Source organism: Pogoniulus pusillus, chromosome 20 (assembly GCF_015220805.1).
Source record: "Pogoniulus pusillus isolate bPogPus1 chromosome 20, bPogPus1.pri, whole genome shotgun sequence".
NCBI classification, from domain to species: domain Eukaryota; kingdom Metazoa; phylum Chordata; class Aves; order Piciformes; family Lybiidae; genus Pogoniulus; species Pogoniulus pusillus.
The window spans coordinates 20181441-20201882 of record NC_087283.1 but is presented as its reverse complement, the minus strand read 5'-3'; the positions used below and the strand labels follow the sequence as shown (position 1 = coordinate 20201882).

General features: G+C 50.0%; 1 protein-coding gene across 4 annotated transcripts in view; it reads left to right on the top strand.

Moving 5' to 3' along the window:
* AMFR (autocrine motility factor receptor) overlaps nt 1-20442 on the top strand; it is a 41466-nt gene that overhangs the window by 1557 nt on the left and 19467 nt on the right. For all 4 annotated transcript variants that reach the window (XM_064160487.1, XM_064160488.1, XM_064160485.1 and 1 more), the window contains exons 2-9: nt 271-363; nt 3939-4103; nt 6431-6583; nt 9852-9892; nt 10607-10739; nt 12002-12135; nt 15822-15932; nt 19923-20113. In XM_064160487.1, the coding sequence (XP_064016557.1) occupies nt 271-363; nt 3939-4103; nt 6431-6583; nt 9852-9892; nt 10607-10739; nt 12002-12135; nt 15822-15932; nt 19923-20113 (1021 nt within the window). The remainder of the gene's footprint in view (nt 1-270; nt 364-3938; nt 4104-6430; nt 6584-9851; nt 9893-10606; nt 10740-12001; nt 12136-15821; nt 15933-19922; nt 20114-20442) is intronic.

The window sequence follows — 20442 nt, the reverse complement described above, 5'->3', positions numbered from 1 at the left end:
ATCTAGATGAAAGAATGACAGTGAAGAGCTAGGTTGGCTTGTTGGGATCTACTCTGTGTGTCAGACTGGGTTTCCAGACCAAAAGAAAAAGTGACTTAGCAGCTCCTGTACATGGCTTGGAAGAGACCAGGGTTAGGTTTCACCCAAAAAAAAGAGGAGGCAGTTAGTAGTGTTCTGTGAACAAAGAAAGGTTTTGTTAGACCCTTTCATTCCCCACCTCTGCTAAATAGGGCAAAAGTATTTGTTGCTGACTGCTTGATTTCTTTCCAGGTGCTGGTGAACACTGCCTGCTGCTTCCTGATGCTGGTGGCTAAGCTCATCCAGTGCATGGTGTTTGGTCCTCTGCGTGTCAGCGAGAGGCAGGTAAGGCAGCGAGGCCTTTCCTTCACTCTTGTCTTGTTTCATCATTCCTTGGTGTGAGCCTGCTGCAGTTCTCTAGGTGGAACAGCTGCAAGAACATAGGAAAAGTCAATTTGGGAACAATGTGAAGTGAAATGATAACGTTGGCTTAGCTTAATATAGCCACAGTCATGAGCTTCCAGTTCATCTCTGAAGGGAACTTCTCTTTTCCACTGTTCCTATTGTCCTGTTATTGAATGTGTCCAGAGAAGGGCAACGAACAGGAGCTAGCAGTGTGCCCAGGTGGGCAACAGAGCCAATGGCATCCTGGGCTGGCTCAGGAGCAGTGTGGGCAGCAGCACAAGGGAGGTTCTTGTGCCCCTGTGCTTAGCACTGCTCAGGCCAGCCCTGGAGTGCTGTGCCCAGTTCTGGGCTCCTCAATTGCAGAGAGAAGTTGCAGTACTGGAAGGTGTCCACAGGAGGGCGACAAAGCTGTGAGGGGCCTGGAGCAGAGCCCTGAGAGGAGAGGCTGAGGGAGCTGGGGGGGTGCAGCCTGCAGCAGAGGAGGCTCAGGGCAGAGCTCAGTGCTGCCTGCAGCTGCCTGCAGGGAGGCTGTAGCCAGCTGGGGTTGGGCTCTGCTGCCAGGCACCCAGCAGCAGAATGAGGGGACACAGTCTCAGGTTGTGCCAGGGGAGGTGTAGTCTGGATGTTGTTAGGAAGTTGTTGTGAGAGAGAGTGATTGGCATTGGAATGGGCTGCCCAGGGAGGTGGTGGAGTGGCTGTGCCTGGAGGTGTTGAAGCCAAGGGTGGCTGGGGCACTTAGTGCCATGGTCTGGTTGCTTGGCTCGGGCTGGGTACTAGGTTGGAGTGGATGATTTTGGAGGTCTCTTCCAACCTGGTTGATTCTACGATTCTTTACTCTGAGGCTATTTAAGCAATGGAACAAGCTGGCCAGAGTGGTGGTGGAGTCTCCATCTCTGGAGTCATTCAGAACCCTTTGGGACACCATCCTGTGCAACCTTCTCTAGGTGAACCTGCCTTAGCAGATGGGTTGGACTGGATGATCTTCAGAGATCCCTTCCAACCCCTGTCATTCTATGACTTAAAATTTCAGCAAGGGAATCATTGAAAAACTTTAAAGCTTTTTAAAACTAGGATCCTGCAGAAGATAAAAGCAGCAGCAGCAATTTGAACAGTGTCTGTGGTGGGTTTTCTTCCTGAATAAGGCAGGCAAATGCCTAAGTTAGTCTCTGTAAATGTGATGGCAGTGAAGGGTATGTATTTGAGATAATGTAAATGCAGTTCTTGAAGAGAAATCAGGGCATGGTAATTTTTGATGTGCAGAGCTGAGGCACATAAAGCTTTGTTGTGTTGTTTGCACCCTTTAGAGCCTCCAGGTGAAGCGTGGTTAAACCAAGGCCCTATCAATCTGCTTGGGTTGGGTTTTCTTTCCAGTTTGTGTTGACTGGAAGGATGTGGAATTTTAATCAGTGATGACTTCCAGGGTGCTCTCTACCCTCTTAAAAACTGGAGTGAAAAGCAGAAACGTTGCCTACATCCATTTTTGCTTGGGCAGTGGGAGTAAGCTTCAGCCCTCATGTACAGGCAAGCTGGTTGTAAATATTTGTGAGCCAAAAGTGTCAGCATCATGAAGGAATTTTGGGCCTGTCTTAACTCAGCTCCTGGTGATTTAATCTTGTTCTTTAACAGAATATTTTGTTTCATCAGTACATTCATTGAGTGCTGTGGTTGGTTCTGGGCTCCTCAATTGCAGAGAGAAGTTGCAGTACTGGAAGGTGTCCACAGGAGGGCGACAAAGCTGTGAGGGGCCTGGAGCAGAGCCCTGAGAGGAGAGGCTGAGGGAGCCGGGGGGGTGCAGGCTGAAGCAGAGGAGGCTCAGGGCAGAGCTGATTGCTGCCTGCAGCTGCCTGCAGGGAGGCTGTAGCCAGCTGGGGTTGGGCTCTGCTGCCAGGCACCCCCAGAAGGGGCCCCAGCCTGAAGCTGTGCCAGGGGAGGTGTAGGTTAGGAGGAAGTTGTTGTGAGAGAGAGTGATTGGCATTGGAATGGGCTGCCCAGGGAGGTGGTGGAGTGGCCGTGCCTGGAGGTGCTGAAGCCAAGGCTGGCTGGGGCACTTAGTGCCATGCTCTGGTTGCTTGGCTAGGGCTGGGTGCTAGGCTGGCACTGAATGCCATGGTCTGGTTGATGGGACAGGTCTGGGTGCTGGTTGGAGTGGATGAGCTTGGAGGTCTCTTCCATCCTGGTTGATTCTGTGATTCTATGATCATTTTTTGTCTGTCCTCAACAAGCTGCCTTGCTCTCTGCTGCTCCACACCATCACATTGTTTCTTCCATACTGTGTCTGTGTGGGATGGTTTTACTTTTTCCTTGCTCACTTTCCACTTTTGGCATTGTGCTTTTTAAGAGCAGACTTTGTCACATCTTCTTTTAATCACCTCTGGCAGGTTTCTGGAAGCAAGGTTCTAGGCTGCTTTGAGCAGTTTGACTCTGGCAACTTGTTTGCAATGGAGACTTTGTGTTTGCTGCCCGGTAGCTTGGATGCTTGGGTATGAAGAATCAAACTGAGATCACACCAGGCTTGTGCTAAGCACTGTTTGGGAAGGATAGCAGGTGTCAAAGGTCAGGGCTGAGCTGGCCAGTAGATAAGTGTCGGATGCTGTCTATGAAGCCTTCCCAAAAGGAAGAGAAAGGGAACAGGGAAGGGTGACTCATGGGATAGGAGAGAAACTAAACCAGCTGGGATGGAAAGAAGAACAATCTAAGGAAATAGAGATACAAACCAGTATAGAACCCAACCCCTGATGGCAGTGACATCACTCTTGTCACCACTGGTGCTGGGGGCAGGCACAGGGCAAGTGCCAGTCTGGATTCGACAGCAGGAGTCAGGAGTTGGGTTCTGGAACTGGATCCTTCAACATATAGGTCTGGATGGAAGGCAGAAGGGACAGAGTCCTCCTGAGACACCAGCCAGTGAAGAAGAGGCTTGACCCTGGGGATCTCTCAGCTTGATCCTGAAGATGCCATCCATGGATGCAATCCTTTGTGGGTCAGTTGAGGGTCACCTGTCCTGTCCACTCCTCCCCCACAGATGCCACCTTTGACTTCATCGCAGTGTGAGGCACAAGATGTGGCAGTGCCCTTGGTCTGCACAGGAGCAAGGATAAGCCAGAGGCTTTCTGCAGCCCAGCCCTTGGCATTAACTCTCTCCTTCAGTGCTAGGAGCAGCCACTGGCTGTGAGAACCTCCCCTGAACTTCTGAAAGTGTCTCACTGAGCAGAGACTGAGCTGGGAAGTCAAATCCCTGACCAGAACTAGTTCTAGTCTATCTCAAACCAGGACAGTAGTAAAGTGCATTGTGTGCTGAGTTGCACTTCTGCTGTGGTGGTGCAAAATGCTGCCTAGATACTAAGGACCCCCAGGCAGTGCAGTAAGGGTCTCACAAGTACCAATCAGCAGGCTTTTGCCATTCTGTTGTCACATTTCTACTTCCACCTCTAGCTTCTCTTTTTTCTCCTTTTCTCTCCTCTGCATGTGGATTTTCAGTGCTTTCACTGCAGTAACCAAATGTCTTTCCTTTACAGCATCTCAAGGACAAGTTCTGGAATTTCATATTTTACAAGTTCATCTTCATTTTTGGTGTGCTGAATGTTCAGACAGTGGAAGAAGTGGTGATGTGGTGCCTCTGGTTCTCCGGGCTTGTGTTTCTTCATCTGATGGTTCAGCTCTGCAAGGATCGCTTTGAATATGTGAGTTTGGCCCAAGGGCTGTCTTTTGGGACATGGAAATCCTGTTTCTGGTTCAGGCACTGGCTCCTCAGAAGTCACAAAGAGATCATTCAGACCATTTCCTTGCCCTGTGCACCTCCCAGCTTCAGATGCTTGCTTTAAAGTGCTCTGTCAGTCTTCCTCCTTCAGCTTTCCCATGAGACAAATGGAGCTGAAGATACTTATTTCCTTTGATAAATTGCTCCTTCTATGTGCCCTGTAATTACTGTTACATAACTCTGGGATGTCCTCATAGATCTCCTCAGTGAAAAAAGCTTGATAGCAGAATATCCTTTAGATTGGTGCCTTTCAAGATTGGTCCATGAAGCCTCTTTCTCTGGATTCTGTGTTTAGCTTCAAGCTCATTCTCATCTAACAAGTGTTGACTGCCAATATCTTTATGATATACAGCACAAATTCCTAAGCTACTTCCCAGTTTCTGTTAATACCAGGAATAAATTCAGTAGAGATGCAGAAGCTGAAGGCTTGGCAAGGAAGAAGGAGCTGGAATTTGAACAGTAAATCCTGCCCTTTAAACATCTATGATGGACTTGTGTTTTACTCAGCTTCTCTGCCCTGGAATAAAACTTGGAACTAAATTGAATCCATGAATTTCCTTCTGGTAGCTCTGTGCTTTGTGATTTATTTGTATTAATAGCCAGTAAGGCCTGTTAATTCACAGACAGCTAAGCACTGAGCTTGAAACTGGAGAGCAGGGCTTAGCAAAATGGAGACAGAACCGAGCAGGGCAGGCATCTGGGAATTTTATTGTTGTTCAGAAAGCTGTGAAAGAACAAAGCTCCCACAGGAAGAAATCCTTGTTCTGCTCCTTCTGCATTCCGAGCATGTATCCTTCATTCTTTACTTGGACAAATGGTGCTTGTGTGAGCTGCCTTGCAAATGTGCATGTGTGGAACTGGACTGGTAGAAATGAGGAGGAAAGAACCCATTTGGGGAGTCAACTTCATCAGTCAGACCTGAGTGAAGCTCTGGGCCACTCCTGTCCTTGTTCTGTATTTCTCCTTCCTACCCTGAAAACAAGGAGGTAGACCACCTAAATATGTTGCCTTTTGGATTTCCTTTGATATAGACAGCCTAGGTGTAGCCTACTGTGGGGGTAGGGCATGAATATACTGTGCCAGCTGTTGAATGAAACAGCTGTTTCGAGTAGACTGTGCCCAGCAGGCTCTAGCTGCAAGTTAACTTTTTGAAGGAGGTGTCTCTTCCAGAGGAGAATGACACTGGAATAACTAGAACTTGAAAGGTAAAGCTGGACAAAACAGATCAGCTGTAAAAATGGCAGAGCAGTTACATTTGCTGCTCCAAATGGGTGAGGTGTCTGTCTGGAAACTCTGTTCATCCTGGGCAGGGGCTGTGGATGTGATATAGGAGCTACTGGGTGAGAAGGTTTTCAGTACTGTGTGTGGTTTTCTTGCTCAAGTGATCAAAATGTGAGATCTGATAATCAAAGTGGTCCCTTCTGGCTTTAAAAGCCTGCTGAATGTAAATCACAGCATCACTTCAGTTGGAAAAGGTCTTTAAGATCATCCAGTCCAACCGTTCTCTAACTCTACCAAAGCTGCTGCTAAACCATGGCCCTCAGCACCACTTCTCTGCCTCTTCTATACACCTCCAGGGATTCAACCACTTCCCAGGGGAGCCCCTTCCTGTATTTGGGAACCCTTTCAGGGAAGAAGCTTCTTCTAAATGACACTAGGACAGAGAAGGTTCTGGGCTGGTGTATGGTTTTAGCTTGATACTGCACTGCCTGGTAGTTGGGGTTATTCTAGAAAGCAAAAGGCTTTCCTGAGTGAGGGCTAGTGGCCTTCCAGTATCTGAAGGGGACCTACAGGAAGGCTGGGGAGGGATGATTTACAAGGTCTTGTAATGACAGGCCAGGGGGGAATGGGTTTAAACTGGCAGAGGGAAGATTTAAACTAGGTGTGAGGAGATTTAAACTAGATATTAGGAAGAAGTTCTTTCCAGTGAGGGTGGTGAGACACTGGCACAGGTTGCCCAGGGAGGCTGTGGAGCACAGAATCACAGAATGTGATCAAAGATCACACTGGGTGCTTCTGTGCTCCACAGCCTCCCTGGAGGTGTTCATGGCCAGCTTGGATGAGGCCTTGAGCAGCCTGTTCTAGTGGGAGGTGTCCCTGCCTATGGCATGAAGTTGAAACTGGCTGATCTTTGAGATCCCTTCTAACCTAAACCATTCTATGACTTGTTTGGTGAGGTTGCTGTGGAAATCAGATGGATGAAGTACTACTCCTTCACACCTGTGATGTATTTTTGTGTTTGTGTTGCAGCTTTCCTTTTCTCCAACCACTCCCATGAGCAGCCACATCAGAGTCCTGACCCTGCTCATAGCCATGATCCTGTCCTGCTGTGGACTAGCAGTCATCTGCGCAGCTGTCGGCTACACCCATGGCATGCACACGCTGGCTTTCATGGCAGCAGAGGTGAGACTCCCTTCATGCATCTCCTGCTTTGCTTTTCACCCCTTAACTTGGGGCTATTTTGGCACGTGGTGACTTTTCTTTTAGCTTCCCCTAAGGAAGAAACTCCAGATCCAAGCAAGCCCTCTCCTGTTTAAAACCAGTTGCCAGATCTGCATGCTTGCTCTTGTCAGGGTTTAAACCAGCAAAAAGATTCTGTGCCAGAAGAAGAGAATGAGAGGATAAATCAGGAAGAAGATGCTGACCTCACATGGCAGCCTGTGAAGAAATAAAGGTTGTGTTTCATGAGCACTGCAAGAAGGCTTAGTTGAAATGGCTGCTGGAGAGGCAGGGAGTGTGAATCCAAGTGTAAAGTGCAGCTCAGCCTCTTCCTTGGGGGTTGTCTTTTCTATTTCATTTCTCCCCTAAAGGAATGAGACATAACATCCTTTCCTTAAGGGATTTGCTGATGTTTGTGGAGGTTTGTGCCTCAGCTGAGGCGAGCAGCAGGTGTCTGTGCACTCCTGAACCCTTTGCAGCATGGAGTAAACATCGATGTGTTTGCGGAGAGCACATCAGCCTGGTTTTGATGTTGTGGTGAGTTGTTGTGCTCTGCCCGAGGATGTGGTTATCTTAGAGAGAGAATCGTAAGGCAGTTGTGTTAGCACATCCTTAGTTCAGATAACAAGCAGCCTGTAAGGTTTTTCTTTCCTTGAGTCTTGAATCTATGCTTGGAGTTAGTGAGGAAGGAAGAATAGAGTCAGCCAATGGTAGGAGAACACAAATCTGGCCACACCACGGTGCAGTTATTTGATTTGTCTGTTTTCTTGTCCTTAAACATGAGAATATGCAGGGGCAGATTGGTAATGACGCAGTGAAAGGGTACTGAAGATCTGCCAGTGTCTCTAAGAAGTGAAGTTTCAGTGGTGGTGTCTCTTATCTGGGCTTGGCAGCATTTATCAGCCTCCTGCCAGCATGGGCTGCACTTATCAGGGAGTGCTGCAACACCAAAGTGTCCTCATGTTAGTGCTGCACCGTGTAGTGGTGTGCATGTTTTGGGTTGCAGGATAGGGCCCAGCTGCTCACAGAGTTGTTTTGGTTGGAAAAGACTTTCAAGATCACTGAGCCAAACCATGGAACTGGGTGCTGTTGTGTCTGCTTATTAACAAAGGAGCAGCTGAGTCTGCATGAGTGTGTGGTCTTCAGCCAAGCTCTGGATCCATACAGGCTGCTGTGCTGCTGGTGAGCAGCAGAGGATGGAATTTTGGGGAGAATATGCAGGAAAGAGGATCTCTTACCCTTGCTTGCAGCAGCTGGTGTTGGAGGCTGTTCAGAGCAGTGGATTGCAGAAACCTGTGGGGGTTGATAGCTTCAGGTGGACTCTGAAAGTTGTCTGAATGTTTGTTGAGCTCATTTATACTTTGGCCTTCACAAGATTCAGAGGCAATAGAGTCCACACTTGACTCAGCATAAAAATTCCACACTTGACTCAGCATAAAAGCTCTTTGAGTTGTTATGGATCTTCTGTCTGGTTACTCTGCTCTCATCACCTGGACTCCTGTGTGCATTTCTGGAGCCCCCAACACAGGAAGGACATGGAACTGTTGGACTGAGTCCAGAGGAGGGCCGTGAGGATGATCAGAGGGCTGCAGCAGCTCTGCTATGAGGACAGGCTACAACAGCTGGGGCTCTGCAGCCTGGAGTAGAGAAGGCTTTGAGGAGACCTTGGAGTAGCCTTCCAGTATCTGAAGGGGGCTACAGGAAGGCTGGGGAGGGACTATTGATAAGGTCTTGTAATGCCAGGACAAGGGGGAATGGGTTTGAAGTGGTAGAGGGGAGATTCAAAATGGATGTTAGGAAAGGGTTGCAGTGAGGGTGGTGAGACACTGACACAGGTTGCCCAGGGAGGTGTTCAAAGGCAGATTGGATGAAGCCTTGAGCAACCTGTTCTAGTGGGAGGTGTCCCTGCCTATGGCAGGGGATTGGAACTGGCTGATCCTTGAGGTCCCTTCCAACCTAAACCATTCTATGAACATCCCTGGCTATCACAGAATCCAGCTGGGATCTGTGGAGATCATCCAGTCCAACCCCTCTGCCACAGCAGGATCAGCCAGGGCAGGTCACACAGAAACACATGGATTTAGTTTGATGCCTGAGGGCAGTGTTCTACCACCCTCATAGTAAAGAACCTGTTCCTAGCATCCAATCTAAATCTGCTCTGCTCTAGTTTGCAGCCATTCCCCCTTGTCCTGTTACTGCAGGACCCTTCATGTAGCCCCCTTCAGCCACTGGCAGGCTATTAGGTCTCCCCAGAGCCTTCTCTTCTCCAGGCTGAACACTTCCAGCTCTCTCAACCTATCCTTGTAGCAGAGCTGCTCCAACCCCCTGATCATTTTCATGGTCCTCCTCTGGACTCTCCATCAGCAGGTTCCACAGCAGTGCTTTCAGTTGCTCTTTACAGTCTCCCCTGCACTCTGGTGTCACTGGGCCACTGCTAACCACAGCCTACTGTGGGCAGTCTCTGAAGGGGATTGTCCTGTCTCATGTCGTTTCACTGGGAGGATACAATGAAGGAATGGGGCACTGTGGGCCTGGAAGGTTAGAGGATGGTGTTGGGACTACCTTTCTTAGATGGAAATGTGGTTATGTACTGTGGAACCAGTTCTTCCTGCTGACTTGCCTGCACCTCTGCTCTTCTTGACAGTTACAAGGATTGCTCTCCTGAGATTGCCATCTGCCAGGTGTCTCTCTTAGCAGAGGCTTTTTGCCATCTGCCCTGGTTTTGATTTTTGATACACTTTAATTTTCTTCTCCATGCTTACCTAGGCAGCTAAGATGATCAAAGAGAGAAGTCACTTCTGCACCCTTCACATCTCAGCAAAGGGAAGAAATCATTTGAAAGCACTTCCAGGGTTTTTCCTCACATCCCTGCTCCTGTTTGGTCCTTTAGATGTTTCTTGAGCAGTGGGATGAGGAGAGCTGTTTGCTGGGCTTGTGATTTCCACTCTCAGAGATAAGAACTGAAAAAAGACAGTGTGTCCTGTGGAGTGGGGACAAAAAAGTGACACTTGTCAGTGGCCACTCCATGAGAACTGTCATGTTTGACACCAATTTTTTCTGTATTCATTCATAAGCTTCATGCTTGTCACAGGTCTATGGTGCACACAATCATCTCAAGGGACTGGTGGGTCACAGCTGTAACAAATGCAGCTTTAGCTCCTGCCTCTGGGCCACTGTCCCTGCCAGGATGTTGTTAACATCTGTTTCTTTCTTTCCCCCCCCTCTTCTGCAGTCCCTGCTTGTGACAGTCAGAACTGCTCACGTCATTTTACGGTGAGTAGTTGGTGGTTTCCAGGGTGGCTGCCTGAGGAGGGAGTGCATAGAGTTTGTGGGTTTAGGAGGTGCCCCCAACACAAGAACGATATGGAGCTGTTGGAGCCAGTCCAGAGGAGGGCCACAAAGATGCTCAGAGGGCCGCAGCAGCTCTGCTATGAGGACAAGCTACAAGAGCTGGGGCTCTGCAGCCTGGAGAGGAGAAGGCTTGGAGGAGACCTTGGAGTGGCCTTGCAGTATCTGAAGGGGGCTACAGGAAGGCTGGGGAGGGACTAGTGACAAGGTCTTGGAATGCCAGGACAAGGGGGAATGGGTTTAAAGTGGCAGAGGGGAGATTGAAACTAGGAGTTAGGAAGAAGAAAGTTCCAGTGAGGGTGGTGAGCCACTGGCACAGGTTGCTGAGGGAGACACTGGCACAGGTTTCCCAGAGAGGTTGTGGAGCACGGAATTACAGAATTTGATCTTTGATCAAATTCTGTAATTCTGTGCTCCACAACCTCTCTGGAGGTGTCCAAGACCAAGCTGGATGAGGCCTTGAGCAACCTGTTCTAGTGGGAAATGTCCCTGCCTATAGCAGGGGTTTGGAACTGGCTGATCCCTGAGGTCACTTCCAACCTAAACCATTCTATGATTCTATATCCAGGATTTACTTGAAAGCTGGGGAAGGGATTAAAGAGCAGCAGATGGAATGCTGATGATGTCCTGCTGTTACAGATATGCCATTCACCTCTGGGACCTGAACCACGAAGGAACATGGGAGGGCAAGGACACTTATGTCTACTACACAGACTTTGTCATGGAGCTGACCTTGCTTTCACTGGACTTGATGCATCACATCCATATGCTGGTAGGATTTGAGCTCACAGTGTTGAGCTCCCAGACATTATCTTTTGGTCTATTTTGTTTGGTTGTCTTATTTTAGGAATCAAATATTACAGAGAAGTTACTTCCATAGAGAAGCAAATGTAGGGGTGGGGTTGTCTGGCATTCTTCTCTCCTGCATAGAGTCCTCACAAATAACTTTGTTAGGGAATATTAACTACTCTGTAATTATCTGTTTTAATAGGTGTTTAATTAGCTTTGTTAGTGAGTAAAGTCAGGCTTGGTAGCAGAGGATGTTAAGTTGAAGAGGACTCAATGAAGTGGATCTTTACTTGTAGAATGGTTTGGGCTGGAAGGGATCTTAAAGATTATCCAGTTCCAACCTCTTTGACATGGGTCAGGGATACCTCCCACTAGCCCAGGTTGATCCAGACTGTCCTTGAACACCTCCGTGGAGGAGGCATCCATGGCCTCCCTGAGCAACCTGTTCCAGTATCTCCCTGCCCTCACTGGAAAGAATTTATTTTGTCTCAGGAGAAGAAAAATTCTTCAGTGCTGATTTCTCTGTGTCTTTTTCTGTCAAGATCTGATTCAGTTTCTCAGAGTGGCAGTGGCCTCTTGTTTCTCACAGAACCACAGATTGTTAGGGTTTGGAAGGGACCTCCAGAGATCATCAAGTCTAATCCCCCTGCCAAAGCAGGGTCACCCAGGGCAGGTCACATGAGGATGCATCCAGATGGATTTTGAAAGGCTCCAGAGAAGGAGACTCCACAACCTCTCTGGACAGCCTGTTCCAGGCCTCCAGCACCCTCACACCATACAAGTTTCTCCTCATGTTAAGGTGGAACTTCCTGGGTTCCAGTTTGTGTCCATTGTCCCTTGTCCTATCACAGGACAGCACTGAAAAGAGCCTGGCCCCTTCCTGACACCCACTCTTTAGCTATTTGTAGTCGCTGATCAGATCCCCTCTCAGCCTTCTCCAGGCTTAACAGCCCCAGGGCTTTCAGCCTTGCCTCATCACACAGATGCTCCAGTCCCTTCATCATCCTCATAGCCTCCACTGAACAATCCCCAGTACATCCCTGTCCCTCCTGAGCTGGGGGACCCAGAAATGGCCACAAAATACTCCATCTGTGCTGCCCTCAGGGTAGAGCAGAGGTGGAGAAGAACCTCTCTCATCCTGCTGACTGCACTCTTAATGCAGCGCAGGAGACCACTGACCTCGTTGGACAGAAGGCCACACTGCTGCTGTTTGTTTCTAACCTGCCTTCTGTTTTCTCTCCCAAGCTCTTTGGCAATATCTGGCTGTCCATGGCCAGCCTGGTGATCTTCATGCAGCTGCGCTACCTCTTCTACGAGGTGCAGCGAAGGATTCGGCGCCACAAGAACTACCTGCGTGTGGTTGGAAACATGGAAGCCAGGTGAGCCTCTGCTGTGCTCTGCCAGCCTCACATTCATCTTGCTGAGAGAATGCTAGAGGCAAAGAATGTTAGGGGTTGGAAGGGACTATTAGTGATCATCAAGTCCAGCCAAAGCAGGATCACCCAGGGCAGGTCACACAGGAACACATCCAAGATGGGTTTTGGAGGTCCCCAGAGAAGGAGACTCCACAACCTCTCTGGGAAGCCTGCTCCAGGGCTCCATCACCCTCACAGGAAAGGACTTTCTCCTCATGTTGAGGTGGAACTTCCTGAGTTCCACCTCATACTTGTTCCTTGTCCTATCACTGGGCATCACCAAAAAGAGATTCATCCATTCTGACACCCACCCCTCAGCTATTCATTGAATCATAGAATCAACCAGGTTGGAAAAGACCTCTAAGCTCATCCAGTCCAACCTAGCACCCAGCCCTAGCCAATCAACTAGACCATAGAATCAGTCTGATTGGAAGAGTCCTCCAAGCTCATCCAGGCCAACCTAGCACCCAGCTCTAGCCTAAAACCTGCTGCTGTGCCACATATGGCTGCAGCTCTAAGCCAGTGGTTTGGCCTTATTTTGAGAGTGGCATGGGGGCGTTAACTCTTTCTATACCATTTTCAGTGTGGACTCAGGTGGTTTGAGCTCTGAGCTAGTCCAGACGTTGGGTTGCTGTGGTAGTCCACACTGAGGAGCTGGAGTGTGCCCAGAGAAAGGCAACGAAGCAGGTGAAGGGTCTGGAGAATAGGGCTGGGGAGGAGCAGCTGAGGGAACTGGGGAGAGGAAGAAGCTGAGAGGAGACCTCATTGCTGTCTACAACTCCCTGAAAGGAGGTTGCAGTGAGGTGGGGTTGGTCTCTCTCCCTGGTCTCAGGTGATAGGAGAGGAAATGGAACCATGGAATCAGTCAGGGTTGGAAGGGACTGCAAGGATCTTCTAGTCCCAACTCCTCTGCCATGGGCCTGGACACCCTACCCTAGATGGCCTGAAATTATGCAGTGGGAGGGTTGAGGTGGAAATGAGGAACAATTTCTTTACTATAAGAGTGATCAGGCATTGGAACTCTGGGAGATGGTGGAGTCACTGTTCCTAGAGGTGTTGAAGAAAGGTGTGACCATGGCACTCTGGGACATGGTTTAATGGCCATGGTGGTGTTGGGTTGAAGGTTCAACTAGCTGATCTTAGAGGGCTTTTCCAACAGAAACAGTTCCATGATTCTCTGGTGCCTGCTGCTGTAGACCTGCTGAAGAAGAGTATTTTCTTGGTGGAAAAACCATTTAGTGGCTATGAGACCAGGTTGAGAGCTGCAAAATAAGTTCATCCACACTGCATTGTTTCTTCTCAGCTGCCTTCTGCTTCTCCTTAACCCCTTTTGGGTGCTCACAAAGATGTTTGAGGTCCAAGTGTCCCAGACATATCTGAGTGACTTATGTCACTGTGATTGTTCTTGAAGAAGCACATTTTGGCTTCCTCCTGAAGCTGCAAGTGGCAGTGAGCTCCCTGCTGCTCAGGAGTTGCTCTTCAGCTCTGTTCCACACCAGCAGCGCTGCAAAACATTGCTGTGCCGCTCCATGTCATCCCATCTTTGGGTGCTGTGGAGTAGCTGCCTGCATGTGGCCTTAGTTTAAATGAAAAGAAATTAAAAAGAAACAAAAAAGATTAAAGATAAATGAGGGTTGGCAAAAAAGCTGAGGCCAAAATTAGTCAGACCATAAATGCTTATGATCCCAAGAAGACATCTTAATGGGTACGGCTATTAAAAGTCATTTAGCAAGATGACAGAAGACAAAGCTGTACAGATTATCACTTGGAAGTTCTCAACCTAATGGTCATATTTCTTGGAAGATAGTACATCAAAGCTGGTTTGTGCCTAGGAGGTGTGGAGATGTGCAAAAAAAAGTGAAGTGAGAAATTTCATAGAATCAGACAGGTTGGAAGAGACCTCCAAGATCATCCAGGCCAACCTAGCACCCAGCCCTAGCCAAGCAACCAGACCATGGCACTAAGTGCCAACCTAGCACCCAGCCCTAGGCAAGCAACCAGACCATGGCACTAAGAGCCCCAGCCAGGCTTTGCTTCAACATCTCCAGGGACAGCCACTCCACCACCTCCCTGGGCAGCCCATTCCAATGCCAATCACTCTCTCTGACAACAACTTCCTCCTAACAGCCAGCCCAGACCTCCCCTGCCACAGCTTGAGGCTGTGTCTCCTTCTTCTGTTGCTGCTGGCCTGGCAGCAGAGCCCAACCCCACCTGGCTACAGCCTCCCTGCAGGCAGCTGCAGGCAGCACTGCGCTCTGCCCTGAGCCTCCTCTGCTGCAGGCTGCACCCCCCCAGCTCCCTCAGCCTCTCCTCTCAGGGCTGTGCTCCAGGCCCCTCACAGCTTTGTCGCCCTCCTGTGGACACCTTCCAGTACTGCAACTTCTCTCTGCAATTGAGGAGCCCACAGCTGGACACAGCACTGCAGGGGTGGCCTGAGCAGTGCTGAGCACAGGGGCACAAGAACCTCCCTTGTCCTGCTGCCCACACTGCTCCTGAGCCAGCCCAGGATGCCGTTTGCTCTCTTGCCCACCTTAGCAGGAGCCATCAGTGTGCCCAGCTCCTCTCTCCCAGCACGCCCAGGGCCCTCTCTGCCTGCCTGCTCTCAGCCACTCTATCCCCAGCCTGTAGTGCTGCTTGGGGTTGTTGTGGCCAAAATGCAGAACCTGCCCTTGGCCTTGTTGAGTCTCATCCCCTTGGCCTCTGCCCACCCATCCAGCCTGGCCAGGTCCCTTTGCAGGAGTCTCCTACCCTCCAACAGCTCCACACCTATTCCTAGTTGATGTCATCTACAAACTTACTGGTGCTGGACTCAATCCCCTCATCCAGGTCATCAGTAAAGATATCGAGCAGGACTGTGCCCTGCACTGATCTCTTGCTGAGATGCATAAAAACAAGAATAGAGCATAAATGAGGCAGAGTGGGAGAGTCTTGGTGTGTCTGTGTCTCTTTGTCACAGAGGCTACCCTGGCCTGTTTCTGTGTAACTAATCCTGCTTTCTGACCCTCCTTGCTGATCCTCCAAGCTCACCTTGCATGCAAGGCAGACCCTGGGATAAGGAGGAAGGGTGGAAAGAAGGTAGAAGGGTGGTTGGGAGCCCCTCCTGGGGACTCTGGGCTCTGGGAGAGCTGTTGTGTTTCTGTGTTACTTTTATCTTGTCTATTTCTGTCTGCAGCTGTAAATGGTGCAAATCCCTGCTTGTATCTTGTGCTAAGCTGTGGATATATAAAGCTTCATTCCTTAACTTCCAATTGGCTGAGTCTAGTCTGGGTGATTTCATAAGAGTGAGGGGCAGGTAACTCCCAAACCATCACAGAAGGCTCAAGTTATATCTCATAGAATCAGTCAGGGTTGGAAGGGACCACAAGGATCAGCCAGTTCCAACCCCTCTGCCTTGGGCAGGGACACCCTACCCTAGATCAGGCTGGCCAGAGCCCCATCCAGCTAGGCCTTAAACACCTCCAGGTCTGGGGCCTCAACCACCTCCCTGGGCAGCCCATTCCAGGCTCTCACCACTCTCATGGTGAAGAACTTCCTCCTCACCTCCAGTCTGAATAGAGTCATAGAATCAGAATCTCTACAGGCTCCTCTGGAGAGGAGGCCAGGCTGAGCTGGTGTGATCATGACTTTTGTTTCTTCCCTTTTGGCTGTAGGTTTGCTGTTGCCACACCAGAGGAGCTGGCAGCCAACAACGACGACTGTGCCATCTGCTGGGACTCCATGCAGTCTGCACGGAAACTGCCTTGTGGCCACCTCTTCCACAGGTGCCTTTGTTGGGCTGGGAGGGTGCAGCTGGGCTGGGTAGGCACGTCTAGAGGTTAGATCAGCATGAGAAGTGATGCACTGTCAGCCAAGCTGGGAATGCTCACTGCCTGGGTCATCTTAGAATCACTAAGGTTGGAGAAGACCTCCCTGTGGGCTGAGTCCAGCAGTTAGCCTAACGCTACCAGGTCCACCACTAAACCCTGGCCTGAAGTGCCACATCTGCATGGTTTTTGAAGACTTCCAGAGATGATGGTTCCATCACTTCCCTGGGCAGCCTCTTCCAATGCTTAACCTCTCTTTCAGTCAAGAAGGTGTTCTTCATGTCTAACCTAAACCTCCCCTGGCACAACTTAGGGCTGTTTCCTCTTGTCCTGCCTCTTGGAAGAAGAAATTGAACCTCACCTCACTCAGGCAGTTGTAGAGAGTGAAAAGGTGACCACAACCCCATGGACACTCCAAGCTTGGGGCAGAGTGGCTGGAAAGAGCCCAGCAGCAAAGGACCTGGGGGTGCTGATTGACAGCAGCTGAAGATGAGCCAGCAGTGTGCTCAGATGGCAAAGAAAGCCACCAGCAGCCTGGGTTGGGTCAGGAGTAGTTGTGACCAGCAGGAGAAGGGAAGTGATGGTGTCCCTGCACTGGGCACTGGTGAGGCTGCACCTCCTCTGTGGTCAACCTCCTCTTCTTCTAGGCTGAACAACCACAGTTTCCTCAGCTGCTCTTCACAAGACTTGTGCCCTAGACTCTTCAGCAGCTTTGTTACCCTTCTCTGGACACCTCAATGTTCTTCTTGGAGTGAGGGACCCAAAACTAAACCCAGTATTTGAGGTGTGGCTTCATGATCCCTGCTCTGGTCCTGGTGGCCACACTATTGCTGATCCAGACCAGGATGCTGGTGGCATTCTTGGCCACCTGGGCACACTCTGGCTCATCTCCAGCTGCTGTCAACCAGCACCCCCGGGTCCTTTTCTGCTGGGCAGCTTTCCAGCCACTTTGCCCCAAGCTTGGAGCATCCATGGGGTTGTGGTCACCCAAGGTCAGGACCCAGCATTCGACCTTGTTCATCCTCATCCCACTGGCCTCAGCCAGCCTGTCCACATCCCTCTGCAGAGCCTCCTGACCCTCAAGCAGATCACCACTCCCACCCAACTTCCTGAGGGTGCCTCAATCCTCTTGTCCAGGTTATTGATAAGATTATTAGAGAATTTTCCCCATCACTGAACCCTGAGAAGCACCACTCGTGGCCTCCTAATAAGCAAGTACAAGTCATGTTCACTTCAGTCATTGCCATGTTTAACCTGCTGCATTCCCTTCCCCCTGAGACTTCAAGATCTTGTCACCTAATGGGTGGATAGTGCTGAGTACCAGGGCTGGGACCCTGCTCTGCTGTGTCACTGCACACTCTTCTGCCTCTTCCTTTACACTGAATCTCACCTCTCCCATGAGGGTGCATTGATTTTGAGGTGAGGAAGAAAAAGTGGAGCTAGATCCTCAAGTGCCTGTCATAGAATCAGTCAGGGTTGGAAGGGCCCACAAGGATCATCTAGTTCCAACCCCCCTACCATAGGCAGGGACACCTCACACTAGATCAGGCTGACCAGAGCCTCGTCCAGCCTGATCTTAAACACCTTCAGGAATGAGGCTTCCACCAATCCATTCCAAACTCTCACCACTTTCATGGTGAAGAATTTCCTCCTCTGAATCTACCCATTTCTAGCTTTGTTCCATTCCTCCTAGTCCTGTCACTACCTGACAGCCTAAAAAAGTCCCTCCCCAGCTTTACAGAGAAATGGGGAATAGTTTTGTACCCTTGCACAGTGCTGAGTCCTTCAGGACACTTGTGAAGACCATGTCTGATGAAATGATTTTATGGAGGGCTGAATCCACCAGAGCTGTAACAGAGGTTAACTGAACTAGCTGGAGAGGTCCTTAAGCAGCTGATGGTTGGAACTGGGAGACTCTCAGCCAAAGAACCTCTCTCTCACACTCTGTAGTAGTAGTAAATAGTAGCAGATGCTTGTGTGCTGAGCCAGATGTGCCTCTTCTTAGATTCTTTTGTGGCAGCCTTCACATTTTCACACCTGTGCTTGAAAAGGGAGCTGGGGGTTGAACTGGGACTTCCTAACACGCGTGGTCAGTTAAACTCTCCCTGTGGTGTCATCTGAGCAACTTACTTCCTGCAAGTTTAGCTTCTGACTCCTCTGCTAACTGTCAGAGCAGAGGTTTTAATCCATGTGCTAATTTGTTGTCAGTTATGACAAACCTTGCCATCAATATTTATCTGTCTTCCAAGAAGCCTCTAATGAGATAATGTGGCTCCATGGCAGAAACTCCTCTTCCACTGCTCCTGGAGCCTATGAATATTTCATCACCTACTGAGCACTTGAGAAGCCCAAGGTCTTCTCTTCAGCAAGTTGTTTTCTTTGTGTCTAAAAGGATCCTTTTGGATTAGTTCTTTCCTGAAGCTGAGTGACACTTAACTCCTTGGTGTGTGTTTAGAGAGGGAATGTGTTGCAGTAGGAGACTTCCAGCTAAAGCCAGATGTAATTAATGATGGAATGGTTTGGTTTGGAAAGGACCTTAAAAGATCATCCAGTTCCAACCCCTCTGCCATGGGCAGGGGATACCTCCAACCAGCCCACGTTGCTCAAGGCCTCATCCAACCTGGCCTTCAGCACCTCCAGGGAGGGGACATCCACAGCCTCCCTGGGCAACCTGTGCCAGTGTCTCCCCACACTCACTGGCGAGAAGTTCTTGCTCATCTCCAGTCTCCCCTCTCCCAGCGCAAAGCTTCATCCTGTCACTCCCCTCCCTTGTCCAAAGTCCCTCCCCAGCTCTCCTGGAGCCCCTTCAGGTGTTGCAAGTCTGCTTTAAGGTCTCCTTGAAGCCTTCTCCAGACTGAACTACCCAGCTCTTTCAGCCTGTGCCCATAGGGGTGATTCTCCAGCTCTCTGGTCATATTCATGGCCTCCTTTGGACCCTCTGCAGCAGCTCCATGTCTTTCCTGTGTTGGGGACTCCAGAACTGCATGCTCCATGTGTGCCCTGTTTGCAACATCCTGGAGGGGCATCAGGGAAAGTGTGGCCAGCAGGTCGAGGAAGGTTCTTTTCCCACCTCTGCTCTGCCCTGGTGAGACCACACCTGGAATACTGTGTCCAGTTTTGGGCACCCTAGTTCAAGAGAGCCAGGGACCTGCTGGAGAGAGGCCAGTGGAGAGCCATGAGGGTGACTGTGGAGAGAGACTGAGATCCCTGCTGGTATTTAGTCCAGAGAAGAGAAGGCTGAGAGCAGATCTGATCAATGTGTATAAATATCTGAGGGGTGGGGGTCAAGTGGCTGGGGCCAAGCTCTTTTTCAGTGGTCAGCAGCAGCAGGACAAGGAACAACAGCTACAAACTGGAACAGAGGTGGTTTCACTTCAACAGGAGGAGAAACTTCTTTCCAGTGAGGGTGACAGAGCCCTGGAACAGGCTGCCCAGAGAGGCTGTGGTGTCCCCTCTGGAGACTTTCAAACCCCACCTGGATGCATTCCTGTGTGAACTACCCTAGGGGATCCTGCCTTGGCAGGGGGGTTGGACTTGATGATCTCTGGAGGTCCCTTCCAACCTTTAAGGTTCTGTGATTCTATGATTCAGTCCAACCCCTTCTGCAGTCAGCAGAAGCATCTTCACCTACAACAGGCTGCCCAGAGCCCTGTCAAGCCTCAGCTTGAATATCTCCAAGCATGGGGCCTCAACTGGGCAACCTGTTCAGTGTTCCACCACCCTCACGATAAAGAAGTTGGAGAACGTTTTAAATTTGAGCTAAATCTGCTTGTTTAGGCTGAAAGAAACAAGAAGCCTGTAGCAGAGTCATCCAGAGCTCATCAAGCCTGCCTCCCAGATTAGCTCCAAGCAGTCCACGTGTTGATGTTGTGTACACGATAGGCTCCGGCTGCTCTCTGTTCTCAGCCTGCCGCCGCTCACCAGAATAACTCACTCTTTCCCTCTCAGCTCCTGCCTGAGGTCCTGGCTGGAACAAGATACATCTTGCCCCACCTGCAGAATGTCCCTCAATATTACTGACAGCCAGCACGTGAGGGAGGATCAACAAAGGGAAAACCTGGATGAGAACGTGGTGCCCGTGGCAGTGGCGGAAGGCAGACCGCGCCTGAACCAGCACAATCACTTCTTCCACTTCGATGGTGAGCTGAGCAGATGTGACATCCAGGGGGGTTGCCCAAACAGATGGAGGGAACAGCCCTGCTGCAGAAGGGGGTTCTGTCCATGCTTCCAGTTGAAACTGTGTGTCAAACAGGGATGTGTGGTTTCATTTGCAAGAGCACAAGTCTCTGAGGGGCTGCTCTGCCCTGGTGAGGCTGCAGCTGGAGTGTTGTGTCCAGTTCTGGGCTCCTCAGTTCAAGAAGGACAGGGGCTTGCTGGGGAGGATTAGGCAAAGGGCTACAAAGCTGCTGAGGGGGTTGGAACACTTCTCTTACGAGGTGAGACTGGGAGAATTGGAGCTCTTTAGCCT